Source organism: Amblyomma americanum, chromosome 9 (genome assembly GCF_052857255.1).
Source record: "Amblyomma americanum isolate KBUSLIRL-KWMA chromosome 9, ASM5285725v1, whole genome shotgun sequence".
Classification (NCBI taxonomy): domain Eukaryota; kingdom Metazoa; phylum Arthropoda; class Arachnida; order Ixodida; family Ixodidae; genus Amblyomma; species Amblyomma americanum.
Window position 1 is genome coordinate 15,020,739 of NC_135505.1, and position 23,948 is coordinate 15,044,686.

The 23,948-nt window shown below is 46.2% G+C and overlaps 2 protein-coding genes and 1 long non-coding RNA gene across 3 annotated transcripts; 1 reads left to right on the forward strand and 2 right to left on the reverse strand.

Moving 5' to 3' along the window:
* Positions 1-840: 840 nt before the first annotated feature.
* On the reverse strand, positions 841-19,496 carry LOC144105632 (uncharacterized). The gene is made up of 3 exons (XR_013308840.1): positions 19,412-19,496; positions 16,886-17,116; positions 841-1,916 (listed from the first exon to the last, which is right to left on the reverse strand). It is a non-coding gene; the product is annotated as an uncharacterized LOC144105632 (long non-coding RNA).
* On the forward strand, positions 9,030-11,402 carry LOC144105051 (uncharacterized). Its single transcript, XM_077638260.1, has 6 exons — positions 9,030-9,150; positions 9,214-9,421; positions 9,588-9,831; positions 9,918-10,056; positions 10,748-10,971; positions 11,075-11,402. Exons 1-6 carry the CDS (start codon positions 9,112-9,114, stop codon positions 11,400-11,402), a joined length of 1,182 nt encoding a protein of 393 aa, XP_077494386.1. The 5' UTR covers positions 9,030-9,111.
* On the reverse strand, positions 11,472-14,305 carry LOC144104325 (uncharacterized). The gene is made up of 4 exons (XM_077637255.1): positions 14,027-14,305; positions 13,646-13,813; positions 13,090-13,225; positions 11,472-12,594 (listed from the first exon to the last, which is right to left on the reverse strand). The coding sequence occupies exons 1-4, from the start codon at positions 14,176-14,178 to the stop codon at positions 11,521-11,523; spliced, it is 1,530 nt and encodes a 509-aa protein (XP_077493381.1). The 5' UTR covers positions 14,179-14,305; the 3' UTR covers positions 11,472-11,520.
* Positions 19,497-23,948: the final 4,452 nt, after the last annotated feature.

Here is a 23,948-nt window from a genome sequence, read left to right on the forward strand (position 1 = left end):
GAGGTATCTTTAAGTTTATGCCCTGCAACAAGAATTCTTGATTTATCTTTAAAGTGTGCCAGTTTAACAATTATTGGGCGGTTTTTGTCTGTTTGGAAACGGCCCAGTCGGTGCGCGCGTTCGATGTCTTGGCTATCAATAGTAATGTCTAGGTGTTCGGAGCAGAAAGAAATAATATGTGCTTCAGACTGTGCCCAACTTTCGCTGGGCTCATCCTGAAGACCGAGAAACAATAAGTTCGAGCGGCGCAAGAGGTTTTCAGCGTCGTCGCACTTGTTTGTTAATGCTTTTACGTTTGAAGTAAGTCTGGCCAAGTCGGTGTTATTTACAGATGCAGCAACATTTTCCGGATTAGATTCGACTGTTTTTTGCAGTGTTTCGACCCGCGCTGAAAGACGGCGGACCGAGTCTTCAATGTTTGTTTGAGCAGAACGGATCAAGGCAAGCTCTGCAATTACAGTGCTCTGAGAGGATTCAATGCGTGATATGGCTTCGGAAATTGATTCTAGAGACGGCGGAGCTTTGCTTTCGGTCGGGCCTGGGTTCAATTCGACGTCCCCAGATAACATGAGCAGAAGACAAGTCAGGTGGACGTTGAGGCAGAAGGGGCAAGCAATATACAGCAACCTTTTGCAACAGTCAATGGCGTCAATGGGGCACAACACCGCTAGCAAGAACGGGTCACTAGAGCGGCAGGAAGCGGCACAGGGTGGATAACTAACCTGCAGTAGGTGAAGAAAGGGCGATTGCATGACGAGTTCCGATGCGGTGGCGTGCCCCAAATGGCCCCAGCAATACAGCGGCTTATGTAGGTGGCGGGTTCCGGTGTTCGTGCCCAGGGAATGCGAAAGATCTGCTTCCCAGTGTACTAAAAGGGCTTATTGATGAGTATCTGGATAATTTTCCTGACCATATAGCCGTTTTTACAGAAGCCTCCTAGCAAGATGAAAAAGCAGCCCTCGGCATTTACTGAATGGCTGTCGATTGGAGTTACTCATTTCAGGCCCCAGACAATACCCCTGTTTACCTGAATTCCTTGCAATATCTCTCAGGTTATTATGAGAGGGCTGATTTTTTAGCAAAGTCCGGCCTTGGGGGACCTATCGTCCCAATCGTACCCAATACTGTCTTCTTGACTGCAGCACGCTTCGAACGGTTCCAGCGCCTCCAATGCTTGAGCCATGAGACTCTCCTTGCTCTTTCGGATTTTTAACACCTGGCATTTCCTTGGAGAGTGCGGATGTGCACGTCGAGGAAATTTGAGGTGTCCATGACCCTCTTGCGTTGCAGAATACCGCGATTAAACATCTATTTATGCCGATCAGGGTTATCGCTGACCAAGTTTTGTGAGTCTTGTGGCGAAATAGAGTCTATTGATCACATTTTCCTCTTTTGCCGGCGGCTCACTACACTCCCTAGAACATACTTGGGTTTCCCCCTTGCTCGACTGGGGCTCCCTCAATCTATTCCGATACTACTCTCCTTTGGGGTAAGCACCAAGGGGTATGCCTTGAAATCTATGTGCGATTTAATTCACGGGAATATAATTGTATCAGGTCGATTCTTATGCTAAAATGTGAATTGACGGCTTTTACATTTCCTTTTCCTTTCACCTTTTTCCTCCAAATTTGCGCCTTCTTCACAAAATTATCCAATTATTCCACTCCTTACCCATGTGTGTATTTGTATCAACATTGTACCCTGGCCAATCCCCGACCGTAGGTACGTGCCATTCAATCAGAGGCCATCATCAAAAACGGCAGCAGTGCCTCACAATCTTGGATTCTGCGTTGGCCGCCGGCGGGAACGGACGTGTTTGCGTTGGGCTCCGGCGAAGTCAGCTTCCATCGGTGCACCAAAAGGTTTCCATGTGCTGAAATTTGGCTGTGAGGATGCGAGAGGGTGCGCCAACAGGACTGCATAAAGAATTGTTTGATTTATGCGTGAATTTTAGGATTCTTCTGTGATCTGTGCGTCGGTCCCACAAGCAGCCGCATTGTACATGGTTGCGTTCGGGCGTTGACAGGGCGCCCACCAGGGAATGGAGGGGACATCTTCACCGAAATACAAGCAAGTGAAGAAAATATCGATAACTGGGAGGGCTTGCATGCTACGGAGGGAGAAAAACGGAAGATAAAACTTAGACGCAAGTACGTTTCTGAGAAAGAAGCTGAGACAAAAGAAAGCTAGAGAGCAACGTGGAAATTCGGGCTTGTTGGTTCATATTTCGTGGCAATAACGCAAACAGGACAAGGGACCAAGACGAGTAGACACACACAGCGCTGACTTCCAACAACTTTATTGGGAAAAACACATCAATTTATACATGCACTTATTGCCGTGTCATCACAATGCATGCACAAAACTCAGTGTGAACGTAGGTAGGCCAGTTCTTTTTTCGATAGTTTGACTGAAGGAGTGCTAACACAAGAACTTCCTAATCTAGCTATCTTTCCTGCTTCTATAATCTCACGAGTGCGCTTGTCCTTACTTTTTCCTACTAAAAAACACTTGTCTAGTAACGGCCTGCACTTATCACATGCGTTGCAATGTTTGACTAGCTCTCTGTCATTTTCGTTTTTGTTGCGTACATTGCGATTATGCTCACGGAGGCGGTAGTTGAGGCAGCGACCAGTTTGACCTACATATTGGCGCCCACAAGAGAGTGGAATCTGGTACACAACCCCAACCTTGCATTCAACAATTGGAATTTGATGCTTCTTCGCGCATTGATTGGACACAGGACGAGCACATTTGTTAACCTTGCATAGGTTGCTTATTTTTCAGGGGCAGAAAAAACAACTGACACATCGATACGATTAGCAATGCGCTTAAGATTGTGAGAGATGGTATGCAAGTATGGAATAACGGACATTGTTTTTCTCTGTCTCTCCAAGGGCATATGCGCACCAGGTTGCAGCTCAGTGTTCAGCTTTCTGAGCAAACTTTCCGCTACTGATATCTGAAGAAGACCATGATAGCCAGCATGCGATAGCCTACAGCACTGTTGTTGCAAACTTATATACATCAAATGCGGACAGGATTTTCGGAGGGAATTTTGAAAGCACAGGTTCGCTATCGCTCTTTTTACCAGTTTAGAGTGGGCAGATTTGAAGGGCAGGAGAGGCTTGCTATTGCGGGGTTCATAAGCCCAGCAGGTATGACCAGGGTGAAAGATGATGCTAATGTCAAGGAATCTTAGCTTGTCATGAGAGGACAGTTCAAAGGTTAGAACAAGCGGTTCAGAACTTTGTCTGAGCATAGTTAGAATTTTAAGGGCCTTGGATTCAAAGGAGTCATGGCCACTGTCAATAAAAATCAAGAAATCGTCAACGTATCTAAAAACTTTGGCAACCTGCATATTGTCTAATCTGTCTTTGACGGCTTTGTCAAGTTCGGCTAAAAAGAGGTCACTTAAAATCTCGGCTATACAGGAGCCAATACAAATTCCTTCTTTTTGAAGATGGGGCTTTTCATTCCATTGGATTAAGGTGGACCTCAGATAAAAGGTTAAATGTTCTAAAAAGCTGCTAGCGCTAATACCTGCTGAGTTTTGAAAAGCAACTATTCTAAGCTGGTCAATACGATAAAGAAGGTGGATTTGCATTTTTATCCTCAGAACTTTTTAAGTCAAAAGCTGATAGTGCTGTGTCTTCCGTGTCCGCTTGCCATGAGGGCATTAAGGTAGCTAAAGTTAAGAGGCAACTGCGTTACAATTGTGTAACAAGTTCAACTTGTGTAGCCTCTCTAAGAGCATTTCAGACGCAAAACAAGACTTCTTTCATGTTTTTTTTTTCAGTGCAAAAACCCATAAGCCTGAGAGGCCTTTTAGACCAATCGTGTCTGAACAAGGCACGTGGAAAAGACAGGTGTCTCGTTTCTTGCAATGTAAGCTCAGCCTGCTAAAAACAGAGGATCCGTTTTTCGTAAAAAATTCTAGCGAAGTTCTTGATTTTATGCAGGCGGGTAAATGTGATAACCTTCGCGCTTTTTCTGTCGACATCAAAGACCTGTACTATTCACTGCGGCATGATAAGTTACTAAACTGTGTTGAAGAGTGCACTGACCAGCTTGGAATCGTTGCTTTTCAAAACTCAGCAGGTATCAGCGCTAGCAGCTTTTTAGAACTTTTAACCTTTTATCTGAGGTCCACCTTTATCCTGTGGAATGATAAGCCCCATCTTCAAAAAGAAGGAATTTGTATTCGCTCCTGTATAGCCACGATTTTAAGTGACCTCTTTTTAGCCAAACTTGACAAAGCCGTCAAAGACAGATTAGACAATATGCAGGTTGCCAAAGTTTTTAGATACGTTGACGATTTCTTGATTTTTATTGGCAGTGACCATGACTCCTTTGAATCCAAGACCCTTAACATTCTAACTATGCTCAGACAAAGTTTTAAACCGCTTGTTCTAACTTTTGAACTGCCCTCTTAGGACAAGCTAAGATTCCTTGACATTAGCATCATCTTTCACCCTGGTCATACCTGCTGGGCTTATGAACCCCGCAATAGCAAGCCTCTCCTGCCCTTCGAATCTGCCCACTCTAAACTGGTAAAAAGAGCGATACCGAACCTGTGCTTTCAAAATGCCCTCCGAAAATCTTGTCCGCATTTGATGTATATAAGTTTGCAACAACAGTGCTGTAGGCTATCGCATGCTGGCTATCCTGGTCTTCTTCAGATTTCAGTAGCGGAAAGTTTGCTGAGAAAGCTGAACACTGAGCTGCAAAATGGTGCGCATGTGCCCTTGGAGAGACAGAGAAAACCAATGTCCCCGTTATTCCATACTTGCATACCATCTCTCACAATCTAAAGCGCATTGCTAATCGTATCGATGTGTCAGTTGTTTTTTCTGCCCCTGAAAAGATAAACAGCCTACGCAAGGTTAACAAATGTGCTCGTCCTGTGTCCAATCAATGCGCGAAGAAGCATCAAATTCCATTTGTTGAATGCAAGGTTGGGGTAGTGTACCAGATTCCACTCTCTTTTGGGCGCCAATATGTAGGTCAAACTGGTCGCTGCCTCAACGACCGCCTCCGTGAGCATAATCGCAATGTACGCAACAAAAACCAAAATCACGGAGAGCTAGTCAAACATTACAACGCATGTGATAAGTGCAGGCCGTTACTACACAAGTGTTTTTTAGTAGGAAAAAGTAAGGACAAGTGCACTCATGAGATTATAGAAGCAGAAAAGATAGCTAGGATTAGGAAGTTCTTGTGCTAGCACTCCTTCAGTCAAACTATCGAAAAAAGAACTGGCCTACCTACGTTCACACTGAGTTTTGTGCATGCATTGTGATGACACGGCAATAAGTGCATGTATAAATTGATGTGTTTTTTTCCCAATAAAGTTGTTTGAAGTCAGCGCTGTGTGTGTCTACTCGTCTTGGTCCCTTGTCCTGTTTGCGCTATTGCCACGAAAGCTAGACAGGCGAGCGGCGAAACTGCTGAATTAGAAAACACTCAAATAAGCTCGCCCTTCGGTCCAATGGGGCTCAACCTACACTGAAGGGATAGGCTAAAGCAGTAATCCGTCCTCAGGGCGGCATCGATAAAATCACTCAGGGTTTTGGGCTCACCGAACTCACGGATTTTATAGCAGCCGCCGCTGATCTGACGGACGAAGCGATGCGCGGGGACCAAATAACAGTCAATTCCAAGAATCATACCATTATGATAGCCACCGAAAGTGAAGAGAGAGCGAGAAGATATCAGGCCATACAGGTTCTCAAGTATACGGGAGGAGAGGCTAAGGCTTTATCGTACCTGACCACTCCGGAGACCTCCTGCCGAGACGTAATTTGTGGCATCCCCGTCGGCATATCGGACTTTGAAGTGCTCAGAATAAATTGCTCAGGTAACCCGACTATTGTATAAGCCAGGAGGCTTGGAGAAGAATTTGCAACAATTCTTCTGAATTTTGTGAAGTGTGGCCTGTTTAAGAAAAAAATTTTAAATGTGCGTAACCTGCGGACGTTTTGGGCATTGGGCGGATGTGTGCCCGAATCCGGACACACGCAAATGCACGGCATATGCCATGATTAATCCTCTGAGCGACCCCAAATGCACTCCTAGGTGCGCACTATGCCTGGGACAACATCAACTGCGAGACAAGAATGGTCCAAAAATCTTCAGGACTCCGTACCTTGTGCGACGCAACCAATGGGAGAAGAAGCTACAACAAAATAGTCTACCCAAAGCAGGACATATTTCTCTACTAAATAGGCTTGAAAGCCTGAGAGAAACTGGGGGAGGGACCCCATCACGCTCAAGTCTCAGATCGTAATCGGCCGCCAGAGGGAACAGCGTCGTCAAGATTGCTATCACGAGGAAGTGTTATCCAGACTCCCAAGACAAGCTGAAGCGCACGCCTAGGCTAAGCAAGACCCCTTCGAGTATGAACGTCGGGCAAGGCGCAGCGAGTAGACTCGGACGGCCCCTGGGGACTGAAAGGCGGGGCACAGCCAGCCAAGCCTGACGGTAAGCTCTCCCAGGTAACAGGGCAAAGCCTAGAGGACAAACTAGAGCAAATGACCAGGGAAAATAATATGCTAATGATGAAACTAGAAAAGATTGAAAAGGAGAATGCAGAGCTAAGGCGGAGGGTTAAGCATTTAGAAGATCTAATTTTATGGGGAGGGGGGGGGGGGGGGGCTCCCGTCGGCAAGTGAGGAAGAGGAGAGCAGAGAGCGATGCCCACACAGTAAGAGGAGGGCTGGAATGATAGGCTCAGGAGGCTTGACCAGGCTCGCGGCAGACATTAAGGTCGTGAACGAATCGGTAGATAAGAATGGAGAGAGGAAATAAAACTTGCAAACTAAAATACTATGTATTGAGGGAAGTCTAGGCTGGCTCATGCGCCGGCTTTACGACGAGGATGTCATTGGAGCAGATAGGGGTAGACACAATGTCGAACAGAAATAAGAGCGGAAAAACTGCGGGCTGCGTCGTCTGGCAGTGGAACTGTGGGGGTACACGGGCAAGAGGGGGCTTGCAACAAATATCTACTTCCCATGCAGCTCCCGATTAGTGATTGCTCTCCTGGAGACCAACACGCAAAAAGCTGGTCTCTAGGACTACAGATGCTTCAAGAGTTCCAAAGGGGCGAAATCCAGAGTTGCCACTCTGGTCGAGCATAATACTGCAGTCACGCAGCATCCTATCGACGGGGAGATAGAGGTGGTTCTAACCGAAATTCGCTCCGGCAGCCAAAAAAAGGAAAACCACTTTGTATTTAACACCTATAGCTCCCCTAACAGCGGGAGGCATCCTTCACATCCTCTTCAAAAACGCACTTAAAATTGCGGGAAATAGCAAGCTCCTCATATGCGCGCATTTTAATGCAAGGGATCCGGATTTGGGCTACAATACTCATTGCAACAAAGGAAAAAGACTACCAGAAGCCATCCTAATAAATGGCATATATATCTTAACGGACCTGACAGCTCCTACAAGATCAGGGAACAGCATCAATAATGGCACGCCTCGAGTTCTTACTCTAGCACATAGAGGTGGCAATGCTGAGTGGAGGAACGCTGGACAGAACTTCGGAGTGATCATTATTTGCTGGAGATCACCAGTCTTCAGCTGAACCCTTACAAAAATTTCTTTAGACAGTCCATAGACTGTCTATGAACTTTAGTCTAAGAAGTCTATAGACTGTCTATAGACAAATCCTTTAGACCAGTCTATAGACAATCTATATATTTATGGCCATACACTTTTAGTAGACTTTTGTCTATAGACAGTTCATAGACAAATGTCTACTGAAAGTAGATAGGTCCATAGACAGTCTATAGACACAGGTGTCATATACAGTCTATAGAAGATTCATATATTTAAGGCCATACACTTCCTATAGACTTCTGTCCATAGACCGTCTATAGACAAATGTCTACTGATAATAGACACAGGTCTATAGGCAGTCTATAGATGATCTATAGACTTAGGCCATACACTGCCTGTAGATTTTTGTCTATAGACAAGACTACTGGTCCAGTAGACATAGGTCTATAGACTGTATATACATGCCACAGTTATGTGGCCTGGCAATGCTGTAGACATTTGTCTATAGACAGTCTATAGAGCTCTGTCTAAAAAACCTTAATAGACCATGTCTGTAGACTGCCTATAGACAGTCTACAACTGCTGAAAAAGGTCACCACACGGTCTTCACAAATGACATGACGATCAATATACTTACAATTTAGTTTGTTTCAAAGCTATGCAGGAAAGGAATATGCAATACATGCACCATAAGAATGCACCACATAAAAATGAATGTTGAAAGTAATGGTCCGACTATAGTTTCCTCAGAAGCAATCTTGCGACCTGTTGTCTGCAGTCAGTCATCCGGGCATGTTGACGTGTACAGTGGGAGGAAAAAATAAGAGGAATTGAACAAAAAATTCCCACTCCATCTATACAAATGCGCTGTACAACACAAGGCATATATATCCTGGCTATCCCATTCAAGAAAGCTAGTCGATGCTTTGGTTTGGTTTTATGTGGTCCAAAAACCCAAGGTGACTCAGGCTATGAGTGGCGCCGTAGTGAAAGGTTGCGGAGTAATTTCGGCCACCTGTGGTTTCTTACCGTGCACTGACATTGCATAGAACACAGGCCTCTAGCATTTTGCCTATATCAAAACGCGACCGGCTAGACCAGGATCGAACCTGCATCATTCAGGTTGTAGTAGTAGTACGGTTTATTTGGGACAAAAAATATACAAAATTTGTCCTGGGTGAGAAGGCTAACGGCATTGTTGCCTGATGAGGCCATCCCACCCCTGACAGCAGTGGCAACCACTATAGGCACCCTGCACCCGCCAGGCACCGCCACCGTCGACGCTGCGTTCAGCGCCCCTCGCGGCCAGTTCCTCGTCCCTGTCAGGAAGGCTCGCCTCGCGACTTCGAAGGGATGGCGTCTGCCAGCGGCGTGCCGCTTATTGTAGAGGCGGGATTTCGCGCTATTCCCGATGCGGAAAAATTCTTTAGAGGAGCAAACATCAAGAAACGCACGAAGCTTTTTGAAGCAGGACACGTACACAACGTGAAAGAGGTGGTGTCGTGCGACGGGAGCGAAGTAGCAGCCCGGTGCATTGCGCAGATGAGCATCACTGCGCCACCGAAAACCATCAAATTAACGGTAAGAAATATTTCTATCTAATGTCTGTTAGCGCTGCGATCTTACTTTATTTTTTTTATGTAGCTATCTTCCAGTAGACAGCTTGTTGCCGCGAGCTGCAGTTGCAAGGCAGGCGTCGCAGGCAAATGCAAACACGCTGCTGCCGTTGCCGTGTATTTGGAGCAGTGTGAAACGCTCTCTAAAACGAGCCAACCGCAAGCCTGGGGTGTTCCTACATTTAAGAAGGTTTACCCTAAACTTTCGAAGACGGCCAAGCGGCATAACATTGAAGGTAACTAGAAAACTCCAGTTTTTGAGCGAACGGCGCAAACCTGACTTGATAACATTCTCGTTTGCAGCACCTTCGGTTTTCGATATGAAATTCCCTGTTGAAACTATCCCTTGAAATGATGTACCCGCTGTGTAATCTGCCGCTCATATTTTTTTCATTTTTTCAGCAACTGCTAGGTCGTTATCGCTGCAACACGTGCGTCAATATTTTGGGGATATCAAATGTCCAATAAACGAGCTTTTACAAGCAGAAGAGGATGAAAGCTGTGGTGAAGCGCCTGTGCGCACTGAAACTCCTGCCGGCAACGTAAAACTTTTTGACTGGGATTGTTCAGAAAAGGAGTACCCCAGCTACTTCATGCAGGATTCTTGCGGAAAGCTTGTGCTAAAAAAGCGGAATTTCACTGCAAGGTTTGTTTAATTTCTACACAGTTAGGACAAGTGCCCTGATTCTTCGACATTAGGATATGTGATTACTGTACTAAATTATCACCCAGTCTTTCAGATGTGGAGGCAAAGATTTATGAGGAACATGTTGCTGTTGCCCCTGAAAACGTGCCTTCACTGTCTAAAAAGACGCTGGACGACAAGGCTCAGTGGAAGCGAGCTAGGATACCGCGCATAACTGGAACAAAGGTAAGCGATTCTTTGCTGCGCAAAATTTGGGCTTCCTCAGGTGTGAGCTGGGACGAGTTGCGAAGTCAATGACCGGAAATCGCAGGTGCAAGAAGAGGGAAGGGTTCCCAGAGATCCATTAGCATTCCTCGGCGTCTGTTGAATGTGCCATGAGTAAAAAACCTCTCTAGGAGGTAATGCAAGAGTCAAGCAAACGCCTTCCGCACGGGTTTGACCATTGTTAGACCAGAAACCGCGCGCGCGTGTTGGCCGTCGCGAAGGGTGGGCCCCGCAGTGGCACAGTCCTTGGAATGGCAGCTGCGGAGCCGAACGAGCTCCGCCGAGGGCCTTAAATTCTAAGTAAAACCCGCCGGCCACCAATGGTGAAAAAAAAACACCAAAAAAAAGGGGATTCGGAGGACTCACTACGACATAAAAGAACTTTCGCATACCAGAGTAAAAGGTTGGAAATAGCAGTTCACTGTGAGCAAACAAAACTGTGATAATGTGAGTAAACTTGCCCTTGGCGCAGAAATATCGTTTTGGCTGCAAAATATTTATTCTAAGCTCTAATTTTCTTTTGCTGTTTCAAGCCAGACAATTGGAACGAATTATTCCTCTTTACCGAGCGTATCATACAACTCCGTGTAAAAACGTCTACATTTAATGAACCCTGCAAAATTTATGAAGTGCGCTATTTGCTTTTTTTCAGGCCTACAGAGTACTTTGCTGTCGGCCAGAAAATATTGACAGAAGAGCGAGGTCCCTCATTTTCGAGCAAGACTTCGGAGGGCCAACCGTGCGATACGGCATCGCGATGGAGCCCGAAGCCCGCCGAGCATTTGAGAATGAACACGGCGTTGAAGTTTCATTGTTCGGCCTGGTTGTTTCACGCAAGGAGTCGTGGTTAGCATGCTCTGCGGACGGAATCTTTCTGTAAGTATATAATAATTTTGTACAAGATATCACCTTTTTGCTATTTTGCCAGAACATCAATAACTTCCATTGCTGCATTTGATTATTCTGTTCTGAAATGCAGGACGCACGAGAACGAGGCTGTGCTTTTGGAGATAAAGTGCCCCTTCAGTCGCAGAGGTCAGACGCTGACAACAGATACACTTTTGCCATATTTGCAAAAGAACGATGCTCTGGAGCTGCAAAAAAAGCACACTTACTACGCTCAAATACAGATCTCCCTGTACGCCCTGGAGCTTCAACAGTGCTGGTTTTACGTCTACACGGAAGCTGATTCCCTGATGATTAAAATTTCCCGGGATGAAGAATACCTCGCCGAAGCGATTCCGGTGCTCCGGGAGTTTTACTTCGCAAAGTACCTGACATGCCTGAAAGAATACTACAACACGTAATGGTGCAGTAATCCTTTCATGAAATATACTCAGTTTTTTCATGATTTGTTTATTTACCAGAGTCAAAAACAGAGCTGTGCAATATGTACATACCGAGAAGTGTAATAAACAGAGTGTCTTATGAGACATTGCATTCGTTCCTTGCAAAAATTCCTGGCTTTAGGTTTGTTATCACAGCGACCACATGAACAATATCATCGACATACCCAGTCAGTTCATGAGGAATTCTTTGGGAAAGTATATTGAACGTTTTCAGCCTTTGGATAACTCTTTCCACATGAATGCGGACAGACGCTGTCTCATACGTCGCATCGACTTCTGACTCCGTAAACTGGGCACTCGTCGCAAATGGGGGCATCACAAGTGTCGCCTGTTGCACCCCAACGTCAGTGCGAATTCCCGGAAAGCCTTTGTCCGCTAGAATGACATCGCCAGGCTCTAGAAGGGATAACAGCTTGCCGTCCACTGTGATGGTCGCGTCCGAAGTCCTTCCGCCGTACCCTTCTGATACGAAAGTTATTGCACCATTCGGTGCGATGCAGATTAAATACTTCAGGGTGTACCTGCCCTTGTAGTGGGAAACCCATAGGTTGCGTGTCTCCACATCTGGCGGCATTTCGGTTTCTATTCCAGTACAATCTATAATAGCCCTGCACGTATCGTAGTGCCTTTTGAAGCTCGGCGGCATTGTGCGCTGCACTGCTAGTCGTGACGGCCAATAGATCCAGTCTTTCGTTGCTACTTTTATGTTCACAAGAACAGACTTGAATACCCTGGACGCCTTTGTGCTGTGCACGCAAAACAGTGAAGCGAGAAACGAAAACGGCAAGCAATGTTTCAGCTTCATCAAAAACAAAAGAAGCTTGTCCTCAACGGAAAGCTCCCTTAACCTTTGCGTTCCTGGCGGAAGAACACTTAGGAGCAACGAAAAAAGCTGAAATGACACCGCAGTGAAGGATTGCAGCGCAGCCTCATTACCATGGAGTGCCCTAAAACCTCCAAAGTACGGCTGTTTCCTCACAGTGCCCACGTTTTTGTCGCACAATTGAGCTGAATCACATGAGGTTCCGAGTTCAGCGGTGGTGGAAGTCCTGTGGTGCACATAGCAACTTGCGTTGCAATTTGATCTTGTCGAGATGAACGTAAATTCCCCAGAAAGGCATTCGGGCTCCATGTCGGTCATCGTGCATGCCTGCAATGCACGAAATACAAAAAAAAAGTAGCAGGTCAGCGGCTGCTGTTAACATTTAACGGATTGCTTGCATACTGATCCTTTTCAAGATTCCGTAAATCAACTTCCCTGCGTAGAAAAAACTCTACCATGAAGACGCTGCCTATCCTAGGAAGAGAAGTTGGGTGCAGCGCTAAGACATCTGTCCAAGCCGTACGCTGTGTATGCATTGACATGAATTGCCTTGGCGCACCCTTCCTTCGCGATTGCAGCGCGGGGAGAGTGAGTTGTACCTGCTAAGGAATGGCTTGGTAGAGCTGCACTTAACTACCTTTATCGCGAAAGCAACAAATTGCAGAAATGTGCAGGAATTATGTGTGTCTACAGCACTGCACCCTATTTTCTGTCCCCGGAACCGGCTTGGCTGCCATGGTGAAGTGGTTTTCGCTGCGCAAATAAGCTACCTCTCACAGTTTTGCAAACGCTCAATGCTGCTTTGAAGGAAAACCTACGTACATCGGCAAACTTCTTTTGTGACGCAGTTTCGTCACCGCCACTCGGTGGAGAGTTGGCGTCAGGTGAAACTGCATTCAGTGGGCGAGGATCATCGTCGATCTGCTGATCATGCTTTCTGCTCTCTCTTTCCTTTCGCCTGCAAATATTATGCAACAAAACTAAGCGGAAGTGCAAAAAGAAAAGAAATCAAGGTCAGTCGTCAAACGAACAGACGTTTCGCTCACCGCCGCCAGCACAATGTATTAAAACAACTAAGCTCTCGACCAGGCGGAGCAAAAAAAAAAGTATTGTGACACGCCGCTCTGAACGGGGAATAAATACAGCAGCGTAGTACATTTAAAATGGTCTAAGAGATGTGCAGCAAGACGACAGGAATGGAGACGTTCGAGATTGTGGCGAACACATATGATAGTTTTACAAGCGCACCTGCATGCACCCATGTGCCTGCTGTCGTTTTTCAGGCCAATTACGCGTTCTTGGAGAAAATATCTAGCCCCGAAAACACAACAACAAGTACACATTAATGAACTCGAAGTTGATACATTTGTCAGCATACCTGTCATGACGCCCGGACGAACCACTTGTGCTTGCTTTTTTGTACGCTGATGGAAAGATGCTTGGGTCGTAGGATGGGTGCCCTTCTTCATTCGATTTAGCATTGCTTACAAAATGCCTGCTGCATATTTTTGATTTCCTCGAAGGCATCCAATCCGTACCATCTTCGCTGCATAGTTCAAAATAACAACAAATATACATGATACTCCGCTACACGTTTGCAAGGAACGATGCTGCGGCGCTTTTTATCTATCGTCATATAAGTTCACGAAAGTGCATCAAGACAGTGCCAAAAAACTTGATTTTTCCTGCACTGTAAAACTGCAACGAGTCCCTATGTCTACAGCATGGTATGAGAACAAGAAAAGGAGCTCAAACTTACTTTTGGCGACGAATAAGCCGAATCCAGCGCTCACGCCGTTCCGTCTCCCAGTGCCGCGTCGGGAATCCATAAAACCTTGTCCCAGGCGAATTCAGATACGTATTACTGCATCCTACTACACAGCAATGTGTCCTGCTGTTGTTATTAGCCATTTTGTGCTCGGAAAGGAGGCGCACAACTGCTTCGCGACGGCGCGCGCAACACAGCGCGAGCTGTCAGACTGCCCCCGCCTTCCTGACAGGGACGCGCGCGCCGCCGCCAGTGGCGCGCGCGTCGCGCGGGAGTTAGATGCGCAGGGTGCCTATAGGCCTATTCGAACACATTTGCAGTAAAGTACATCGTACAACAACCAATATGTATGCATGCACACAAAACAAAACAAATGGACAACCCTGAGGACTGTGTGCATGCTTCTGTATATGAAAAAAAAAAGGTTTAGAGATTCCCGAATACTGTTTACACGTACAACACACCGAAATATCATCCATGACACAAAAGAAATTCTTTGACTTAGTATTCCATTAGGTACATGTCTTAGTGTTTTCTTTAGGTAGCGATGGGCAGATTGATAATAATTCAAAGATGTCTGGATATTGATTCAATAAATTTGCTATATGCATACATAATCTCAAATCACCATAGTTGGTGCGAGATCGGGGCACCTGTATTTTATCTTCCCTAAGGAGATTGGAGTGTGTTTCTTTTTGTATTGAATTTCAATATTTGAACGGTGTAACATATACTGGTGCACGATTAAAGAAATAACATATTTGAATAGCTTACTGATCTCTAGTATGTCATAGGTCATCTTAAAGTATGGCAAGCGATCTTCTATTTTTGGAATTTTCGGATACCACATTTTGAGCGCTTTTGAAGAGGGTGCCGCTAATCAAGGTTTATTTGTGTTGTGTCTGACGATACCCGGGAGCAATATGTTAAACGTGAATCAAAGAGAGTATAGTAAGTTTGTTGCTTCACTGACAACCGGTTTAATATGTCAAAAACACGTGAAAGTTCAATTCAGAGAGCTTCTGTGTGCGAATTCCAGAGAAACGTTTCATGAACGATAACACCTAGAAAGCAAATCCTCTTAGACTGGTTGATAATGTTATTCCGGAACTTCAATTTGAACTCTATCTTTTTTGCTACCTTTAGGCTTGAAAATCAGGTATTCCGTCTTGTTTAACTTTAGGCCTAGTTTATTAAAGGCTAACCAAAAGTATAAATAGTGAAGCCATTCATTTGCTTCCCTGTAAACGATGATTTCATTGCAACCTGAAAAGAAATACATTAGTGTCATCTGCATGTACTACCATTTCAAAGCAGCCTGGGGTGTTTACAATATCACTCATATATATCAAGAATAATATGGGCCCTAGAATGGACCCTATGGAAATCTGGATTTAGTAGTGCCTCGATCGGATGCGATGCTCTTTTTTGTGGTGTATTGCTCCCTGCAAATTAAACAGCTTTCCATCATGACATGTGGTGTACCTTGGATACCATAGTAAGGTAGCTTTATTAATAATATATCATGATGGACAGAATCAAAGGCTTTCCTGAAATCAAGAAATAAACCCAAAGTAGGCTTTCATTTCTTAATGTTGTCAGGAATTTTCTGTTTAATATAAAGTAAGGCAGTTTCAGTTGCCTTATTCTTTCTGAATCCAAACTGCTCTTTTACTATCAAGTTATGCAGAGTGAGGAAATCGACAATTCTTTTGTTCATCATGTGTTCAGTAACTTTTGAAAAGACTGAAAGCATTGACATTGGTCTATAGTTTTTCAAGTCTTCAAAAGCACCACCTTTATGAAAAGCTGGAACACGCGCAAGCTTTATTTGGTTTGGAAATATCCCTACTTGAAGTATGCAGTTGCATATATGCGTAAGGACTGGAGTTATCAGTGCGGCCACAGCTTTCACGGGGGAAACTTTCACATCATCGTAGGCTGATGCACAGTTGTCCTTCAGCGTCATGATTATGTTGAGGACTTCTTTAGCGCAAGTTGGAGCGAGAAATACAGCTTGAGGAAATTGAACATTCATGTATTGTTCACACGATAATTTACCATGAAATCATTTGAGGCACCAACTTCTACAAAGTGCATGTTGAAAAGGTTTAAACTGTTTTCGTCAGTTCAGCCCTGTGTAGGTAATGCACAGCGGTAATGTCGTCTTGTGTAATAGCCTTAACTTACAGCTTGTCTACAATCTCATTTACTTTGCTTAGCAAGTCCTCATCCTGGGTTTTCAGTCAATATATGAAGCTCTAGGGTTAGAAAGCGACTACGCCACCCCAAATCATCTAGGTCCTGCTTCAGCTGAGTTATATCACTACCTACATTGTTCCAGCCCTTCCAGCCCTTCAACTCGCTTCGTTAGTTGTTTTGTAGTTTTTTCTTGAACAGTCAGGTGGTTCTGAAAGTCGTCAAACTTATCAGAGAGCAACTGCATTTGCGACTCAAATGCATCAAACGTTTTTGACAAAGGCAAAAGAGCATTAAGCTTCGTTTCACTCTGCAGTAATCTGAGTATCACGTCGGAATAATGCTGCGGATTTTCTGTGATGTTTGTGCCCTTGTGGTTGCCTCGACAAGAGTCACATTTCCATGCTTTCTTTTTGGCTTCGCGCTTAGCATTGAAAGATTCTTCTGTTATTCCCGCACATGCACCACGATGAAAATTAAATTTGCACTCTAAGCATGTTGCAAAGCTGCTTACAGTGAGTGGAAGACGGCAAGCACAACAACGAGCTATAGTATGCTCAGATCTTTTACAAAAAACTCATCCACTTAGCAGCAGCGACGATATAAAAAGAAAACAAAATCACATTGAGTGAGGCATAATTATGCACAAACCTGCACAAAGGCAGATACGGTTACATGATGCTCGCAGTTACAGTCACCGCTGCCAAGTGAGGTCCCAGTGGAAGGAATCTTCTTTTATAGCCCACAGCCAACCGTTGATGCTGTGCCAGATTTCCGGGTGACACCGACGACCACGCTTTCCTGGTCTGCTGCTCGAGACTACCGTCTGTCTTCAGGGCACGTGCGATGACCAGTGAGAAGTACGGCTGCACAGTGGGCAATCTGCACAGAGGCAGAGACGGTTATGTGATGCTTGCAGTTATCGTCGCTACTTTGCAGTGGTGACGATAACTTGACGTAGCTTTACATAACATAACTGACGACCTGGCGTAACTTGAGCATCTGAAGAACACGATACCCACTGAGCCATCGCGCTGGATTCATCATTTCAGTAAATATGCACGACAAATTCTAAGTGGCTGTCACAAAACATTGAAACTAATATCCACATTCCCATCAGCACTCTACCTCTACACTAAATACCTACTGCGAATACCAACCTCTGTATGCATTCCCTTTACATTAATTGGAATAGAATACTTAGAAAACTTGTGCCACTTATCATCATTGACTCGCTACGAGCTGTTGCGAATGCTGCCCCATAAAACGTACATTCAATGCTCCTTGCAAAAGGATCCCAACTGGAGAATATTCAAGCATTTATTCTTATACCCGCTATTGAACAAGCGCTTCAACATACCCTGCATGAAGCCTGGTACGTATGCCGATACTCAAACGGGCACAAGCCATGCAAAACCTACCAGGCAGACTGCGAACCAGTTCGCCACGGTTTTGCGCCCACAACTTGAAACACTAAGACGAAACAGCATACTCATACACCAGCCTGCGCTCTTTGGAACAAGCGGGTTACAGCGCTTCCATGATGTGTTCATTATCCAGAAAAACTCAAACAGCACATAGTGGTTGCAGCAGCGCCATTTCAGAACCAGACGTGAGCTTCAGACAACAAGCTCATTATTGTAAGGATGAAATACCATCTCAAATTCAGTTAATTCTTACTTCAAATGCAGCCCGGACAGAGCAGTAAAAAGGAGACACTTGCATGCAGGTACCCTAAACTAACGCTGATAGAAAAATGAACGAAAGCAACGAACACGCTCAAAGTAAGAATTATTTCATTTAAACAATTAACGTGTTCATCAAAAAGCGCGGCCACAAAAAAACCGCGCGAGCACAATTGCATTCGTGGCGCAAATAAGCGCCAAGTTACATTGGCGTTTTTGTAATGTAGCAGTGTGAGATAATAATAATAATTGGTTTTTGGTGGAAAGGAAATGGCGCAGTATCTGTCTCATATATTGTTGGACACCTGAACCGCGCCGCAAGGGAAGGGATAAAGGAGGGAGTGAAAGAAGAGAGGAACAAATAGGTCCGTAGTGGAGGGCTCCGGAATAATTTCGACCACCTGGGGATCTTTAACGTGCACTGACATGGCACAGCACACGGGCGCCTTAGCTGTTTTCCTCCATAAAAATGCAGCCACCGCGGTCGGGTTCGAGCCCGGGAACTCCGGATCAGTAGTCGAGCGCCCTAACCACTGAGCCACCGCGGCGGGGCGCAGTCTGAGATGAGAAACGCATACTCTGCCTCTCGCACAATTGGTACTGAAGAAATTTGTGCCCGCGTAAGCGGGGTTCATGAACGAGCCTCTCGGAACGAAATGTAAGCCATCTCTTCTCGAGGCGACCTTTACTCAGCTTTCGAAATGAATTGCCCGCAGGCCAGCGGCGGCGGTTGGCTCGGATAACAGGGATGGACGAATCCATACGTGTGCAACGAAAGGGGAGACGGGATGCAGCTCGTAGGTTCTTCGCTTGTTTGTACACGCTCGCCATTTGCGCCGGCAACCACTTTTTTTTTCAGCCATCACTGTTTTAGCATTCCTCCACCGCCGCTTCACTACAACTTTGACAAACGCCTCGAGCTGTAGTCAATAGCGTTACAAAACATATTCGGTGAAACGTCGCTGCCCACGACGCGCGCCGAGTGAGCGGCTACAACAAACAAGCAATTAATGCACACCTCTCAATGAACAGCACTCCATGGTCCCGACAGGCGATAACACAAAGAATAAAAAATAAATGTAATCCACCTCAGAACTTGATTGTGCGTTTCCGCAGATGCCAAGTAAATCGTGCTCACACGGCTCTAACGCATAGTTTCATTTCGGCCTTCACTCACGGGCTAAGCGATATTTCTGGCTGTGCACCTACCTTTCAACACGGAAAAGCCAGTAGAGAGCTCGCGAGGAGGGCTTACCGTCCCGGGTTTCGCACCGTGTGCCTTTCCGCGCGTTAGGAAAGACATAGCGGCACAGATGTAAGGGCATTATTCGAGAACATGGCGGCTGCCGCTGCTCACACAAACGTGTTGCAAACGCCGCTTACAAACGTTGATAGGAAGTTTGTCGCTGCGCACATAATCTCCTCTGCACACACAGCACTGCTTAGAGTGGCTAAGGAGACCAAATGAATAAAAATAATCGTGTAGACTTACCGTAAATGGACGATTAAGTTGAATTTCAATCAAAACGTAATTCACGAGAGAAAACTCCGCCGACCCCGACACACCGGCACACACGGTCGTTTGCTGCCCGGATGATTTTCCGCCGACTCCGGGCAAAATGGGCAAAAAGTGAAACAAACCAATTTCACGGTCATGTCTATATTGGTTGCACTCTTGCCAAGTGTAGCTTGCTCTAGCATCCAAGAACACAAAGGGCCTTTGGTTTAAAGCATAAATTCTCCACTCGCGCTTTAAAAACCTTATTACTTTCGCGAAAACCAAAACCGAAACCTTACTACTTATTCCATGCGCGCCGCATCTCCCATCGAATAGTATGTGGCGCCCTTTTCAAATAATAATAATGCTGCATAGCATAACGTCTTTTGAACTTGTGAACACGAACAGCAGCTGTAACGAAAAGAGATTGCCCGCTAGGGGGCCAACGGCGACGCATGTGCTTCGTTTGTGCTCCGTGTTCGAGCACCTGCTGCAAAGGAAAACACCAGGATACGCCGACGCCGACACACGGAAAAGAAGCGTGAGTGTATAAGGCACCTTTCAAGACCTCTTTTAAGCAAATCGGAGCTCGGGTGACCGAGCTCCGACGGTCTCAAGCCAGCGTCGCCCCGGCGCCCTAACTTACCCAACCGCCAGTCCTAGCGCGGCGCGAACGCCTCTGCGGCAGTCATGGAGTACGCCGTAGTTGAGACTAACGCCTCCGCAGTCGAATTCAATACGACCGATTGGAAAACGATTGTTTCCTACCGCAATAAGAGCCCCAAAGCTGAGTCATCAACAGATCAGAAGCCAAATAAGCAGACCGAGAAGCCGCAGGCGCAACCTCTCCCTCCACTGCATCCTAAGAAACCGCTTCCCCGACTCCCGGAGGAGGACAATAAAATCATCTACAGACCAACGGGTGGCGTCGACTTCACGCGCTACACCCAGAAGTCTATCAGGCACGCGATCGCGACAGCACCGCGACCGAGGCTGATAAAGACCAATCTCGAACAAATTCTGCAAAAAATGTTTTCACCATGTCGACGCCGGTGCAGGCAAACGCACTACGCTACGTCGCAGTCAAGCAAATCAAGTTAGAAGGCAAAGACGTCGTCATGACGTCGTACATCGCCCCTCCGGACAGGGCCCTGCAAGGCATCATCTATCGGGATTACGATGGCGAAACTCCCCAAGAAATGGTGACAGAATTCCGCAAAAGAAACATTGACATCGTACAAGCACGAACCATGGGAAGAACATCGAAGTCCCTTCTGCTCCACTTCGACGCGGACGAACTACCAGATAGCATCGTCTACTTCGGAGTCTTGTACCCAGTCTACCCCTTCATTCCGAAAGTAGAGGCGTGCATGAACTGCTGAAGAGTCGGACACAGAAGAGACGTATGTCCGGAGCCACCGCAACAACGGTGCCCGTACTGCGGCAACCAGCACCTAAAGGAAGAAATCTGCGACCCAGTTTGCATTGTCTGCGGCGGAGGGCACCGCACAGGAGATAAGAGTTGCAAGAAACGATTTCAACGACCCCAAACGAAAACATCGGAGCACCAGTCAAGATCCGAATCCCGGACCTGCGACGACCCACCATCCACCCGAAGGCAGGACCGCTCGAGCTAATTCCAGTCCCTGGACAGCGGACGCAGCAGCAGCCGCAGCGGACGCAGCAGCAGTCGCAGCGGAGGTGGCAACGGCACCAGCAGCCGGACTCAAGAGTCCCGGTCCGAAACAGGTGCAATAGGAAACATTGGTTGCGCTTTCTAGACAATCACATGTAAGAAGACAGGACAGGCGCAAACTAACAACTGAGGTTTATTCCAGAAAAAACACTTATATATCATACCATACCTGCGCAGGCGCATCAGGGTATCAGCAGCGTAACAAAAGAACAACCCAAGAACAGAAAAAAAAACAAAAGGCGTGGCTCACATAAACATACTATCAAGAAAACGTGCCTCCCTATTGTAAAGTATGACTGATGTGTCACTGATGCATGCTTGTCCCTTCTTTTTTATATAATATGACTCAAGAAGTTCACGTGCTTTTTCATTACTGCACTTGCGCAGGATCTTAACTTGGTGGAGCAGGGGCCTGCATTTATGTTCTAAGCAGTGCATGGGTAAATGACGTTGCTCCTGATTTTCAATTGGTCTTTCGTGTTCTCGGACTCGCACGTTCAAACATCGGCCCGTCTGGCCTATGTAGGTTTTGCCGCATGTCAGGGGAATCTGATAAACAACGCAAACTTGGCAATCTAAATAGCGGTTCTTGTGTTTCACGCCGCAGCCACCTTGCTTCGTTCTGGCGTGAAGTCTCCCAATGCGGGCGCGAAGGCGACTCAGCTTGCAGGGAGCCGAGAAAACGAGTGGGACACCATGCTTGGTTGCTATCTTCTTCAGATTATGTGCAGTTCTGTGAACATATGGAATTACAACTGGCTTTGAAGCTTTGCTGGCAACATCAGAGTTTACTTTTTGGGGCGCTTCAATAAGCCCAACAAAGCTTCAAAGCCAGTTGTATTTCTGTCTAAGTCTTTGGTTTGACCCAATATGCTCATTGCTGCCTGAGAAATTCTGCCCCTCGCATAATTGCGTATGGCAAATTTAGAGTCGCTGAGTTTGGTAGTAGCTTCTGTGTTAATGATAGCAAGGGCGATTGTCGCCTCTTGTGCCGTTTCCGAGGAGTTCGTTATGGTAGTGCCGGAGACTATCAGTTTACCTTGCGTATCCACCGCCGTTAGTGCGAACGCTTGTTTCTGGGGATATTCTGCGGCATCTACATATACTGCATGTTCATCTTGGTTGTATATGTTGTGTAGAGCTTTTGCCCTAGCCCTTCTTCGCCCTTCGTGGTGAGCAGGATGCATTTCTTAGCTAGTGGCTTAACTCTTATTACCTTAGCGATGCGTTTAGGTATCTGTGTTTTGGTATCTTGGGTTGGCAACTGTATGCCTAGTCCTAAACGATCAAGTATGGTTCTTCCTGCTTTGGTGCGGGAAAGCCGGCCTCTCTGCATTGTTAAGTGTGCCTCTGTAAGCTCGTCTGAGGTGTTGTGTACCGTTGAATGTAGGCGAAAAAACGTTTAACTACATCAAGGACTTTCTCTCCGATAGAACGGCTAAAATTCAAATTGGCACAATCAAATCCGACACCTTCACTTTAGGAGACAGAGGAACGCCGCAAGGATCGGTCCTCTCCCCCTTCTTATTCAATATAACCCTCATCAAAATGGCACGCGAACTCGCCAAAATTCCAGACCTAGAACACTCCTTCTACGCGGACGATATCACCCTTTGGACCACCAAGGGGAGTACCGGCACGATACAAGATACGCTACAACAAGCGGCAGATGTAGTAGTAGAGGAGGCACAAGCCGCGGGACTTGCGTGTTCCCCCCAAAAATCTGAACTCCTCATCCTACACCCAAAGCGTCAAAAAAAATAAATAAAGCGCCTGAGATCAAAATATACGCGGAAGGGGCAGCCATCCCAGAAGTGAAAATACTAAGAATCTTGGGAATGCTGATACAGTCAAACCGAAAAAACGACACACTAATTAAGAAGCTGAGAAACACCGTCAGCCAAATCTCCTTCCTCATCAGTCGCATCGCGAATAGGCGAGGAGGAGTTAAAGAAGCCGAGACCAGGAAACTAATCCAGGCCTTCGTTCTTAGCAGAGTCATCTACTCCACACCATAGGTCACCCTCACTGTCGGAGAAAGGGACGAAGTGGATTCTCTAATTCGACAATCCTACAAAATTGCGCTGCACCTCCCTCGTCATACCCCAAATGAAGAACTAATACAGGTAGGAATTCATAACACCTTAGCGGAAATGATGGAAGCACACCTCACCGCACAATACGAAGGACTATCAGGCACTGAAACCGGACGTTTCATCCTAAAGAAGGCAGGAATACAATATGAAGGCATCCGTGCACACACCCTGCCAATTCCAAGACTCGTGCACGAACACTTAATAGTCCATCCTCTGCCCAAAAACATGCATCCACACTATGATACAGACAGAAGAAAGGCTAGAGCACAAAAACTTCACGAAAGATTTTCAGTTCAGAAAGACACGGCGCATGTGGACGTGGCAGAACATGCGGACAGAGACGCCTTTTCCCTGGCAGTTGTCGATCATCGATGTTCTCCCGTCGTATCGGCGACAATCGATAAAACAAAATTTCCGGAGGAGGCCGAGGAAGCTGCCATAGCTTTAGCAATTACCTCCACCGCCGCCAAATACATCATCAGCGACTCTAAAACCGCAATTCGAAATTTTTGCAAAGGAAGGGCCCACTCAGCAGCCATCAATATATTACAAAAAATCTCCAATACCCCCCAGATCACATTGATCTGGGTCCCCGCCCATTCGGGCCATCCTGGAAACGAGGCTGCGCACCAATTTGCCCGAGGATTCGTAGTTAACCGGGAGGTGCGTTACCCCGAGCTCAGGTCGGCCAAGGAGCGAATGACGACCTACAAAGAAATTACTACCCACTTCAAGAAAG